The following is a 14,110-nucleotide window of genomic DNA, read 5'->3' on the forward strand; positions in this document are numbered from 1 at the left end:
ACGACAATCAGACCAGATATAACAGAATAACGAGACACAGGGGACGGCAATCAGACCAGATATAACAGAATAACGAGACACAGGGGACGACAATCAGACCAGATATAACAGAATAACGAGACACAGGGGACGACAATCAGGGAGAAACAGGAGACAGAACTGAAACTGTTAAACCCTGACATTACTTTATGTTTTCTAAACTTTAGTTTTCTTAGATTATAGATTATAGTCTTTCTCTCTCCGTGAACTTTCCTCTGGTATTTTTTGGTAGTAGATTATTCTTTGCTTTGAACATTATTTGCGCTGTTTTGTATTTAACCAGATCCATAAATGTCATAAATGTGTGTGATTTTAGAAACATAACCTGCTAATTCAGATCGTGCTGTTAAATGTTCACATTATTCTCTCCTTTATCTGTTTAAGCGTTTATTCTCTTTCTCTGACAGAAAATGCTGGATTATCTGAAAGAGAAGAAAGACGTGGGATTCTTCCAGAGCCTGGCGGGTCTGATGCAGTCGTGCAGGTAAAGACCTAAAAAACTCCTAAAAACTCCAAAAAAACTCCTAAAAAACTACTGGAAACTCCTAAAAAACTCCTAAAATACTCCTGAAAACTTCTAAAAAACTCCTAAAAACTCAGAAAAACTCAGAAAAACTCCTGAAAAACTCCTGAAAACCTCCTGAAAACTCCTAAAAACTCCTAGAAACTCCTGAAAACTCCTAAAAACTTCTAAAAAACTCCTGAAAAACTGACGGAAAAGTGACATCATCACTGAAGAGAATCACACTGCAAAAACTCCAAATCTTACCAGGAATATTTGTCTTATTTCTAGTTAAAATGTCTCATTTTTAGTCAAAAATTCTCTTTTGGTTTTCAGGTTGTTTTTTTTTTCTTTATGTGGTGGAATGTAAATGTAACCTGGATTTGTTTTCTGATCTGTTTTCTTGTTCGAAAAAAACCCTGGAATAAACTGAAATAAAAACAACAACAAAACGGAATATACCAAACTTTTTTTTGTATTCCACTGACGATTTCCAGCTGTATTTGGGTTTGTTTTGATGTGGAAACTGAAAGGAGCAATAAAACAAAGTAAAAAGTAAACTAACGTTTGTTTTAATGTTTTATTTCCTGTTTTTGTTTCAGCGTTTTGGATCTGAACGCGTTTGAGAGGCAGAACAAAGCTGAAGGTCTGGGGATGGTGACGGAGGAGGGATCAGGTTAGTCCCATTAAAGTCTGATTATAGTCCCATTAAAGTCTGATTATAGTCTCATTAAAGTCTGATTATAATCCCATTATAGTCTGATTATAATCCCATTATAGTCTCATTATAGTCTGATTATTATCTGATTATCACGGAGGAGGGATCAGGATAGTCTGATTATCTGATTCTCTGCTACTCCGTATTTAAACTCCTGGGTTTGTTTTTGAGTGATTTTACTATTTTTCACATTCACTGCAGTAGAGGCGGATAGTTCCTCTGGATTTTATAACAATGGGCTCGTAGGAGTGATGGTTAAAGTGATTGATTGATTGATTGATTGATTGATTGATTGATATTTCTTTCATGATGATTCAGCAAATTCATCTGTCCATGAAATAATGCTAAATACATTTAGCATGGGTTATTTCTATGTGCGTTTGTGATTAACTGTCTTTTATTACTTTGTATTTGTTGAATAAACTTTGTTAGTACAAACGTTGCTGGTGCAGGATTGTAGCACGTGATGCTAACATGCTAACGTACCGTTGATGCTGATTCATCTAATAATAATAATAATAATATTAATCATCTCTTTTGCTGTTCTGGTTTAATGTGCTTCTTTTTTTCTTTTTCTCTTTCATTATTTGTTCAAATTAATTTCCCATTAATTCTCACAGAAAATGTATATTTTTTTATATAGCACATAAAGTCGAAATTTCGCCTTTTTTCTCGACATTTCAACTTTATTCACGAAATTTTTACGTGTTTTTCTCGACATTTTGACTTTTCTCTCGAAGTGCATTTTGAAATAAACTAGTTTTCTCCCGCCAGGCCGTGATTATTATTTATGTGTCATCTGTCGTCATGGTAACCGACCAGTCAAAGGTTTAATTTTCTTTGTTTAATGTACAATTAAAACGGCTCATTTCCTACATGTAATATTTGTTTTTCTTTCTTTCTTTCTCTTTCTTTTCCCCCTTTTCTTCCTTTTAACAGTTTGGTTTCTTTAGCCGTTAGCTTTGTTTCTTCAAATATTCGGTGTAACTACAATTACAAAGTTAGGGAAGAAAATCAGGGCAGGAGAAACATATTTGAGAGGGGAAGATTGTTTTTATTGTGCACTTTGAGAAAAGAGTCGAAATGTGGAGAAAAAAGTTGTAGTACAATTTTGAGAATAAAGTCGAAATTTTCGTGAATAAAGTTGAAATTTCCTCTTTTTTCTGGAAGTGCATAATGAAAAAAAACTCTTCCTCTAAAATATTATTTTTATTTTTCTCCTGCCCTGATAACATCCGTAAAATCTGATATAATATATCTTTGTTTAACACACAATAAAAACCACACTGAGGATTTTCAAGCTCATTTCCTAAATGTAATATTTGTTTTTCTTTCTTTCTTTCTCTTTCTTTCTTTTCCCCCTTTTATTTCTTTTCACATTTTGGTTTTTCTGCGATTTATTTCCGTCCCCAAAGTCACCAGTCGTGAGCTCGGTAATTATAATAATAATAATGATAATGATTGGTCCATGTCCTGCTCTGTGATTGGTCGTGTTTCCTGCTCTCTGATTGGTTCATGTGTCAGTCCTGAGTTCACATTTTCTTCACCGTATTTTTGTTTGCAGATTCTGATCTTTATAATTATCAAATACAACCCTAAGATTCTATAGACTAGCGCTGCAAAAACTCAAAATCTTATGCAATAAAACAATAAAATACAATCCTTACAATTAAAACAGAACTAAATCTAAACAAAAATGATGTGTGATGTTTCTGGAATTCAATCCTTAAATTGTTAAAACCAAACAACAACAAATGCACTGACAAAACTCCAAATCTTACCAGGAATATTTGTCTTATTTCTTGTTAAAATGTCTCATTTTTAGTAAAAAAAAATCTCATCACACTTAAAACAAGAGTCTTTATGGTGTATTTATGACTGTGTATTTATGTATTTATGGTGTATTTATGTATTTATGGTGTATTCATGACTGCAAAAGTATTTCTGATAGTAAACTGTTCCCTCCCATGAAACCATTTCTGTTAAAAGTTCTTCATTCTCGTCCTTCCTGTCCTGAATGTGTCTGTTAATATGAACGTATGTGTCTGTTAATATGAACGTACGTGTGTTAATATGAACGTATGTGTCTGTTAATATGAAAGTATGTGTCTGTTAACGTGAAAGTATGTGTCTGTTAATATGAAAGTATGTGTCTGTTAATATGAACGTATGTGTCTGTTAATATGAAAGTATGTGTCTGTTAACGTGAACGTATGTGTCTGTTAATATGAACGTATGTGTCTGTTAATATGAACGTATGTGTCTGTTAATATGAACGTATGTGTCTGTTAATATGAACGTACGTGTCTGTTAACATGAACGCACGTGTCTGTTAATATGAAAGTATGTGTCTGTTAACATGAATGTACGTGTCTGTTAACATGAACGTACGTGTCTGTTAACATGAACGCACGTGTCTGTTAATATGAACGTATGTGTCTGTTAACATGAACGCACGTGTCTGTTAATATGAAAGTATGTGTCTGTTAACATGAACGTACGTGTCTGTTAACATGAACGTACGTGTCTGTTAATATGAAAGTATGTGTCTGTTAACATGAACGCACGTGTCTGTTAATATGAAAGTATGTGTCTGTTAACATGAACGTACGTGTCTGTTAACATGAACGTACGTGTCTGTTAATATGAAAGTATGTGTCTGTTAACATGAACGCACGTGTCTGTTAATATGAAAGTATGTGTCTGTTAACATGAACGTACGTGTCTGTTAACATGAACGTACGTGTCTGTTAACGTGAACGTATGTGTCTGTTAATATGAACGTATGTGTCTGTTAACGTGAACTTATGTGTCTGTTAACGTGAACGTACGTGTCTGTTAACATGAACGTACGTGTCTGTTAACGTGAACGTATGTGTCTGTTAATATGAACGTATGTGTCTGTTAACGTGAACTTATGTGTCTGTTAACGTGAACGTACGTGTCTGTTAACGTGAACTTATGTGTCTGTTAACATGAACGTACGTGTCTGTTAACGTGAACTTATGTGTCTGTTAACGTGAACGTACGTCTGTTAACGTGAACGTACGTGTCTGTTAACGTGAACGTACGTGTCTGTTAACGTGAACGTACGTGTCTGTTAACGTGAACGTACGTGTCTGTTAACGTGAACGTACGTGTCTGTTAACGTGAACGTACGTGTCTGTTAACGTGAACGTACGTGTCTGTTAACGTGAACGTACGTGTCTGTTAACGTGAACGTACGTGTCTGTTAACGTGAACGTACGTGTCTGTTAACGTGAACGTACGTGTCTGTTAACGTGAACGTACGTGTCTGTTAACGTGAACGTACGTGTCTGTTAACGTGAACGTACGTGTCTGTTAACGTGAACGTGTGTCTGTTAACGTGAACGTACGTGTCTGTTAACATGAACGTACGTGTCTGTTAACGTGAACGTACGTGTCTGTTAACGTGAACGTATGTGTCTGTTAACGTGAACGTACGTGTCTGTTAACGTGAACATACGTGTCTGTTAACGTGAACGTATGTGTCTGTTAACGTGAACGTATGTGTCTGTTAACCTGAAAGTATGTGTATGTTAACGTGAACGTATGTGTCTGTTAACGTGAACGTACGTGTCTGTTAACGTGAACGTACGTGTCTGTTAACGTGAACGTATGTGTCTGTTAACGTGAACGTACGTGTCTGTTAACGTGAACGTGCGTGTCTGTTAACGTGAACGTATGTGTCTGTTAACGTGAACGTACGTGTCTGTTAACGTGAACGTACGTGTCTGTTAACGTGAACGTACGTGTCTGTTAACGTGAACGTACGTGTCTGTTAACATGAACGTACGTGTCTGTTAACGTGAAAGTATGTGTATGTTAACGTGAACGTACGTGTCTGTTAACGTGAACGTGTGTGTCTGTTAACGTGAACGTACGTGTCTGTTAACGTGAACGTACGTGTCTGTTAACGTGAACGTACGTGTCTGTTAACGTGAACGTACGTGTCTGTTAACGTGAACGTGTGTGTCTGTTAACGTGAACGTACGTGTCTGTTAACGTGAACGTACGTGTACGTTAACGTGAACGTATGTGTCTGTTAACGTGAACGTATGTGTCTGTTAACGTGAACGTACGTGTACGTTAACGTGAACGTATGTGTCTGTTAACGTGAACGTATGTGTCTGTTAACGTGAACGTATGTGTCTGTTAACGTGAACGTACGTGTCTGTTAACGTGAACGTACGTGTACGTTAACGTGAACGTATGTGTCTGTTAACGTGAACGTATGTGTCTGTTAACGTGAACGTACGTGTCTGTTAACGTGAACGTGTGTGTCTGTTAACGTGAACGTATGTGTCTGTTAACGTGAACGTACGTGTCTGTTAACGTGAACGTGTGTGTCTGTTAACGTGAACGTATGTTTCTGTTAACGTGAACGTACGTGTCTGTTAACCTGAAAGTATGTGTATGTTAACGTGAACGTATGTGTCTGTTAACGTGAACCTGTGTGTCTGTTAACGTGAACGTACGTGTCTGTTAACGTGAACGTACGTGTCTGTTAACCTGAAAGTATGTGTGTGTTAACGTGAACGTATGTGTCTGTTAACCTGAAAGTATGTGTCTGTTAACGTGAACGTGTGTGTCTGTTAACGTGAACGTACGTGTCTGTTAACGTGAACGTATGTGTATGTTAACGTGAACGTATGTGTCTGTTAACGTGAACGTGTGTGTTTGTTAACGTGAACGTACGTGTCTGTTAACGTGAACGTACGTGTCTGTTAACGTGAACATACGTGTCTGTTAACATGAACGTACGTGTCTGTTAACGTGAACGTACGTGTCTGTTAACGTGAACGTACGTGTCTGTTAACGTGAACGTACGTGTCTGTTAACGTGAACGTGTGTGTCTGTTAACGTGAACGTACGTGTCTGTTAACGTGAACGTGTGTGTCTGTTAACGTGAACGTATGTGTCTGTTAACGTGAACGTACGTGTCTGTTAACGTGAACGTATGTTTCTGTTAACGTGAACGTACGTGTCCGTTAACGTGAACGTATGTGTCTGTTAACGTGAACGTGTGTGTCTGTTAACGTGAACGTATGTTTCTGTTAACGTGAACGTACGTGTCTGTTAACCTGAAAGTATGTGTATGTTAACGTGAACGTATGTGTCTGTTAACGTGAACGTGTGTGTCTGTTAACGTGAACGTACGTGTCTGTTAACGTGAACGTACGTGTCTGTTAACCTGAAAGTATGTGTATGTTAACGTGAACGTATGTGTCGGTTAACCTGAAAGTATGTGTATGTTAACGTGAACGTACGTGTCTGTTAACCTGAAAGTATGTGTATGTTAACGTGAACGTATGTGTCTGTTAACGTGAACGTGTGTGTCTGTTAACGTGAACGTACGTGTCTGTTAACGTGAACGTACGTGTCTGTTAACGTGAACGTATGTGTCTGTTAACGTGAACGTATGTGTCTGTTAACGTGAACGTATGTGTTAACGTGAACGTATGTGTCTGTTAACCTGAAAGTATGTGTATGTTAACGTGAACGTATGTGTCTGTTAACGTGAACGTGTGTGTCTGTTAACGTGAACGTACGTGTCTGTTAACGTGAACGTACGTGTCTGTTAACCTGAAAGTATGTGTATGTTAACGTGAACGTATGTGTCTGTTAACCTGAAAGTATGTGTATGTTAACGTGAACGTATGTGTCTGTTAACGTGAACGTATGTGTCTGTTAACGTGAACGTATGTGTTAACGTGAACGTACGTGTCTGTTAACATGAAAGTATGTGTCTGTTAACGTGAACGTACGTGTCTGTTAACGTGAACGTAAGTGTCTGTTAACGTGAACGTACGTGTCTGTTAACGTGAACGTACGTGTCCGTTAACGTGAACGTACGTGTCTGTTAACGTGAACGTACGTGTCTGTTAACGTGAACGTACGTGTCTGTTAACGTGAACGTACGTGTCTGTTAACGTGAACGTACGTGTCTGTTAACGTGAACGTATGTGTTAACGTGAACGTACGTGTCTGTTAACGTGAACGTACGTGTCTGTTAACGTGAATTTATGTGTCTGTTAACGTGAACGTACGTGTCTGTTAACGTGAAAGTATGTGTATGTTAATGTGAACGTACGTGTCTGTTAACGTGAACGTACGTGTCTGTTAACCTGAAAGTATGTGTATGTTAACGTGAACGTATGTGTCTGTTAACCTGAAAGTATGTGTATGTTAACGTGAACGTACGTGTCTGTTAACGTGAACGTACGTGTCTGTTAACGTGAACGTATGTGTCTGTTAACGTGAACGTACGTGTCTGTTAACGTGAAAGTATGTGTATGTTAATGTGAACGTACGTGTCTGTTAACGTGAACGAACGTGTCTGTTAACGTGAACTTATGTGTCTGTTAACGTGAACGTACGTGTCTGTTAACGTGAACGTACGTGTCTGTTAACGTGAACGTATGTGTTAACGTGAACATGTGTGTCTGTTAACGTGAACGTGTGTGTCTGTTAACGTGAATGTACGTGTCTGTTAACGTGAACGTATGTGTTAACGTGAACGTATGTGTCTGTTAACGTGAACGTATGTGTTAACGTGAACATGTGTGTCTGTTAACGTGAACGTGTGTGTCTGTTAACGTGAACGTACGTGTCTGTTAACGTGAACGTATGTGTTAACGTGAACGTATGTGTCTGTTAACGTGAACGTATGTGTTAACGTGAACATGTGTGTCTGTTAACGTGAACGTATGTGTCTGTTAACGTGAACGTATGTGTTAACGTGAACATGTGTGTCTGTTAACGTGAACGTGTGTGTCTGTTAACGTGAACGTACGTGTCTGTTAACGTGAACGTACGTGTCTGTTAACGTGAACGTATGTTTCTGTTAACGTGAACGTACGTGTCCGTTAACGTGAACGTATGTGTCTGTTAACGTGAACGTGTGTGTCTGTTAACGTGAACGTATGTTTCTGTTAACGTGAACGTACGTGTCTGTTAACCTGAAAGTATGTGTATGTTAACGTGAACGTATGTGTCTGTTAACGTGAACGTGTGTGTCTGTTAACGTGAACGTACGTGTCTGTTAACGTGAACGTACGTGTCTGTTAACCTGAAAGTATGTGTATGTTAACGTGAACGTATGTGTCTGTTAACCTGAAAGTATGTGTATGTTAACGTGAACGTATGTGTCTGTTAACGTGAACGTATGTGTCTGTTAACGTGAACGTATGTGTTAACGTGAACGTACGTGTCTGTTAACATGAAAGTATGTGTCTGTTAACGTGAACGTACGTGTCTGTTAACGTGAACGTAAGTGTCTGTTAACGTGAACGTACGTGTCTGTTAACGTGAACGTGTGTGTCTGTTAACGTGAATGTACGTGTCTGTTAACGTGAACATATGTGTCTGTTAACGTGAACGTATGTGTTAACGTGAACATGTGTGTCTGTTAACGTGAACGTGTGTGTCTGTTAACGTGAATGTACGTGTCTGTTAACGTGAACATATGTGTCTGTTAACGTGAACGTATGTGTTAACGTGAACGTGTGTGTCTGTTAACGTGAACATATGTGTCTGTTAACGTGAACGTATGTGTTAACGTGAATGTACGTGTCTGTTAACGTGAACGTACGTGTCTGTTAACATGAACGTACGTGTCTGTTAACGTGAACGTACGTGTCTGTTAACATGAACGTACGTGTCTGTTAACGTGAACGTATGTGTTAACGTGAACGTACGTGTCTGTTAACGTGAACGTATGTGTGTGTTAACGTGAACGTACGTGTCTGTTAACGTGAACGTATGTGTTAATGTGAACGTACGTGTCTGTTAACGTGAACGTATGTGTCTGTTAACGTGAACGTACGTGTCTGTTAACGTGAATGTGTGTGTCTGTTAACGTGAACGTACGTGTCTGTTAACATGAACGTGTGTGTCTGTTAACGTGAACGTGCGTGTCTGTTAACGTGAACGTACGTGTCTGTTAACGTGAACGTATGTGTCTGTTAACGTGAACGTATGTGTCTGTTAACGTGAACGTACGTGTTAACGTGAACGTACGTGTCTGTTAACGTGAACGTACGTGTCTGTTAACGTGAACGTACGTGTCTGTTAACGTGAACGTACGTGTCTGTTAACGTGAACGTACGTGTCTGTTAACATGAACGTACGTGTCTGTTAACGTGAACGTATGTGTCTGTTAACGTGAACGTACGTGTCTGTTAATGTGAACGTACGTGTCTGTTAACGTGAACGTATGTGTCTGTTAACGTGAACGTACGTGTCTGTTAACATGAACGTATGTGTCTGTTAACGTGAACGTATGTGTCTGTTAACGTGAACGTACGTGTATGTTAACGTGAACGTACGTGTCTGTTAACGTGAACGTACGTGTCTGTTAACGTGAACGTACGTGTCTGTTAACGTGAACGTACGTGTCTGTTAACGTGAACGTACGTGTCTGTTAACGTGAACGTATGTGTTAACGTGAATGTACGTGTCTGTTAACGTGAACGTACGTGTCTGTTAACATGAACGTACGTGTCTGTTAACGTGAACGTACGTGTCTGTTAACATGAACGTACGTGTCTGTTAACGTGAACGTATGTGTTAACGTGAACGTACGTGTCTGTTAACGTGAACGTATGTGTGTGTTAACGTGAACGTACGTGTCTGTTAACGTGAACTTACGTGTCTGTTAACATGAACGTGTGTGTCTGTTAACGTGAACGTGCGTGTCTGTTAACGTGAACGTACGTGTCTGTTAACGTGAACGTATGTGTCTGTTAACGTGAACGTATGTGTCTGTTAACGTGAACGTACGTGTTAACGTGAACGTACGTGTCTGTTAACGTGAACGTACGTGTCTGTTAACGTGAACGTACGTGTCTGTTAACGTGAACGTACGTGTCTGTTAACGTGAACGTACGTGTCTGTTAACATGAACGTACGTGTCTGTTAACGTGAACGTATGTGTCTGTTAACGTGAACGTACGTGTCTGTTAATGTGAACGTACGTGTCTGTTAACGTGAACGTATGTGTCTGTTAACGTGAACGTACGTGTCTGTTAACATGAACGTATGTGTCTGTTAACGTGAACGTATGTGTCTGTTAACGTGAACGTACGTGTATGTTAACGTGAACGTACGTGTCTGTTAACGTGAACGTACGTGTCTGTTAACGTGAACGTACGTGTCTGTTAACGTGAACGTACGTGTATGTTAACGTGAACGTACGTGTCTGTTAACGTGAACGTATGTGTTAACGTGAACGTATGTGTCTGTTAACGTGAACGTACGTGTCTGTTAACGTGAACGTATGTGTCTGTTAACGTGAACGTGTGTGTCTGTTAACGTGAACGTACGTGTCTGTTAACGTGAACGTATGTGTCTGTTAACGTGAACGTACGTGTCTGATAACGTGAACGTATGTGTCTGTTAACGTGAACGTACGTGTATGTTAACGTGAACGTACGTGTCTGTTAACGTGAACGTACGTGTCTGTTAACGTGAACGTACGTGTCTGTTAACGTGAACGAACGTGTCTGTTAACGTGAACTTATGTGTCTGTTAACGTGAACGTACGTGTCTGTTAACGTGAACGTACGTGTCTGTTAACGTGAACGTATGTGTTAACGTGAACATGTGTGTCTGTTAACGTGAACGTGTGTGTCTGTTAACGTGAATGTACGTGTACGTTAACGTGAACGTATGTGTTAACGTGAACGTGTGTGTCTGTTAACGTGAATGTACGTGTCTGTTAACGTGAACGTACGTGTCTGTTAACGTGAACGTATGTGTTAACGTGAACGTGTGTGTCTGTTAACGTGAACGTATGTGTCTGTTAATATGAACGTATGTGTCTGTTAACGTGAACGTACGTGTCTGTTAACGTGAACGTACGTGTCTGTTAACGTGAACGTATGTGTGTGTTAACGTGAACGTACGTGTCTGTTAACGTGAACTTACGTGTCTGTTAACATGAACGTGTGTGTCTGTTAACGTGAACGTGCGTGTCTGTTAACGTGAACGTACGTGTCTGTTAACGTGAACGTACGTGTTAACGTGAACGTACGTGTCTGTTAACGTGAACGTACGTGTCTGTTAACGTGAACGTACGTGTCTGTTAACGTGAACGTACGTGTCTGTTAACGTGAACGTACGTGTCTGTTAACATGAACGTACGTGTCTGTTAACGTGAACGTACGTGTCTGTTAATGTGAACGTACGTGTCTGTTAACGTGAACGTATGTGTCTGTTAACGTGAACGTACGTGTCTGTTAACATGAACGTATGTGTCTGTTAACGTGAACGTATGTGTCTGTTAACGTGAACGTACGTGTCTGTTAACGTGAACGTACGTGTCTGTTAACGTGAACGTACGTGTCTGTTAACGTGAACGTACGTGTCTGTTAACGTGAACGTACGTGTCTGTTAACGTGAACGTATGTGTCTGTTAACGTGAACGTACGTGTCTGTTAACGTGAACGTATGTGTTAACGTGAACGTATGTGTCTGTTAACGTGAACGTATGTGTCTGTTAACGTGAACGTACGTGTCTGTTAATGTGAACGTACGTGTCTGTTAACGTGAACGTGTGTGTCTGTTAACGTGAACGTACGTGTCTGTTAACGTGAACGTATGTGTCTGTTAACGTGAACGTACGTGTCTGTTAACGTGAACGTACGTGTCTGTTAACGTGAACGTACGTGTCTGTTTCAGGAGAGAAGGTCATGCAGGACGACGAGTTCACCTGCGACCTTTTCCGTTTCCTGCAGCTTCTGTGTGAAGGACACAACTCTGGTTAGTACAAATACACAACTGTTGTTAGTAAAAATACACAACTGTTGTTAGTACAAATACACAACTCTGGTTAGTACAAATACACAACTCTGGTTAGTACAAATACACAACTCTGGTTAGTACAAATACACAACTCTGTACAAATACACAACTGTGGTTAGTACAAATACACAACTCTGTACAAATACACAACTGTGGTTAGTACAAATACACAACTCTGGTTAGTACAAATACACAACTCTGGTTAGTACAAATACACAACTCTGTACAAATACACAACTGTTGTTAGTACAAATACACAACTCTGGTTAGTACAAATACACAACGCTGGTTAGTACAAATACACAACGCCTGTTAGTACAAATACACAACTGGTTAGTACAAATACACAACTCTGGTTAGTACAAATACACAACTCTGGTTAGTACAAATACACAACTGTGGTTAGTACAAATACACAACTCTGGTTAGTACAAATACACAACTCTGGTTAGTACAAATACACAACTCTGGTTAGTACAAATACACAACTCTGGTTAGTACAAATACACAACTCTGGTTAGTACAAATACACAACTGTGGTTAGTACAAATACACAACTCTGGTTAGTACAAATACACAACTCTGGTTAGTACAAATACACAACTCTGTACAAATACACAACTGTGGTTAGTACAAATACACAACTCTGGTTAGTACAAATACACAACTCTGGTTAGTACAAATACACAACTCTGTACAAATACACAACTGTGGTTAGTACAAATACACAACTCTGGTTAGTACAAATACACAACTGTGGTTAGTACAAATACACAACTGTGGTTAGTACAAATACACAACTGTTGTTAGTACAAATACACAACTCTGGTTAGTACAAATACACAACTGTGGTTAGTACAAATACACAACTGTGGTTAGTACAAATACACAACTCTGTACAAATACACAACTCTGGTTAGTACAAATACACAACTCTGGTTAGTACAAATACACAACTCTGGTTAGTACAAAAACACAACTCTGTACAAATACACAACTGTGGTTAGTACAAATACACAACTGTGGTTAGTAAATCAAGTCCTGTAAGAGTTTTTTAATAATTAGGGACCTTGTTTTTATAGGAATATAACGATGATTAAACTAAACTGTCCAGTTTGACTTTTTTCTCTCAACATTTCGACTTTTTTCTCAAATTTCGACTTTTTTCTCGTCATTTCTCGACAGCTTTAACTTTGAAATTTAATCCTTGTTCCCCCACCAGCTTCCTGCAAATATTCCACAATAAAAGCATTTTAAACTGCTCTTAATTTGAAAAGATGTAGATCGGGTTAGTAAATCTACAAACACACAAGTCAGGGCCGTTACCCTGGGGGGATGTTAACCTGGGGGGATGTTAACCTGGGGGGATGTTAACCTGGGGGGATGTTAACCTGGGGGGATGTTAACCTGGGGGGATGTTAACCTGGGGGGATGTTAACCTGGGGGGATGTTAACCTGGGGGGGGGGATGTTAACCTGGGGGGATGTTAACCTGGGGGGGGGGATGTTAACCTGGGGGGGGGATGTTAACCTGGGGGGGGGGATGTTAACCTGGGGGGATGTTAACCTGGGGGGGGGGATGTTAACCTGGGGGGATGTTAACCTGGGGGGATGTTAACCTGGGGGGGGATGTTAACCTGGGGGGATGTTAACCTGGGGGGGGATGTTAACCTGGGGGGATGTTAACCTGGGGGGGATGTTAACCTGGGGGGATGTTAACCTGGGGGGGGGATGTTAACCTGGGGGGGGGATGTTAACCTGGGGGGGGATGTTAACCTGGGGGGGGGGATGTTAACCTGGGGGGGGATGTTAACCTGGGGGGGGGGATGTTAACCTGGGGGGATGTTAACCTGGGGGGGGGATGTTAACCTGGGGGGATGTTAACCTGGGGGGGGGATGTTAACCTGGGGGGGGGATGTTAACCTGGGGGGGGATGTTAACCTGGGGGGATGTTAACCTGGGGGGGATGTTAACCTGGGGGGGATGTTAACCTGGGGGGATGTTAACCTGGGGGGATGTTAACCT

At 40.0% G+C, this 14,110-nt stretch overlaps 1 protein-coding gene across 1 annotated transcript in view; it reads left to right on the top strand.

Moving 5' to 3' along the window:
• Positions 1-14,110, top strand: part of ryr2a (ryanodine receptor 2a (cardiac)) — a 267,704-nt gene that overhangs the window by 206,203 nt on the left and 47,391 nt on the right. Inside the window, 4 exon segments of the mRNA XM_061709313.1 lie at positions 447-523; positions 1,144-1,217; positions 2,675-2,692; positions 11,964-12,044. Of these exon segments, the coding sequence (XP_061565297.1) occupies positions 447-523; positions 1,144-1,217; positions 2,675-2,692; positions 11,964-12,044 (250 nt within the window).

The sequence above is a fragment of the Cololabis saira genome, chromosome 19, assembly GCF_033807715.1.
Source record: "Cololabis saira isolate AMF1-May2022 chromosome 19, fColSai1.1, whole genome shotgun sequence".
NCBI classification, from domain to species: domain Eukaryota; kingdom Metazoa; phylum Chordata; class Actinopteri; order Beloniformes; family Belonidae; genus Cololabis; species Cololabis saira.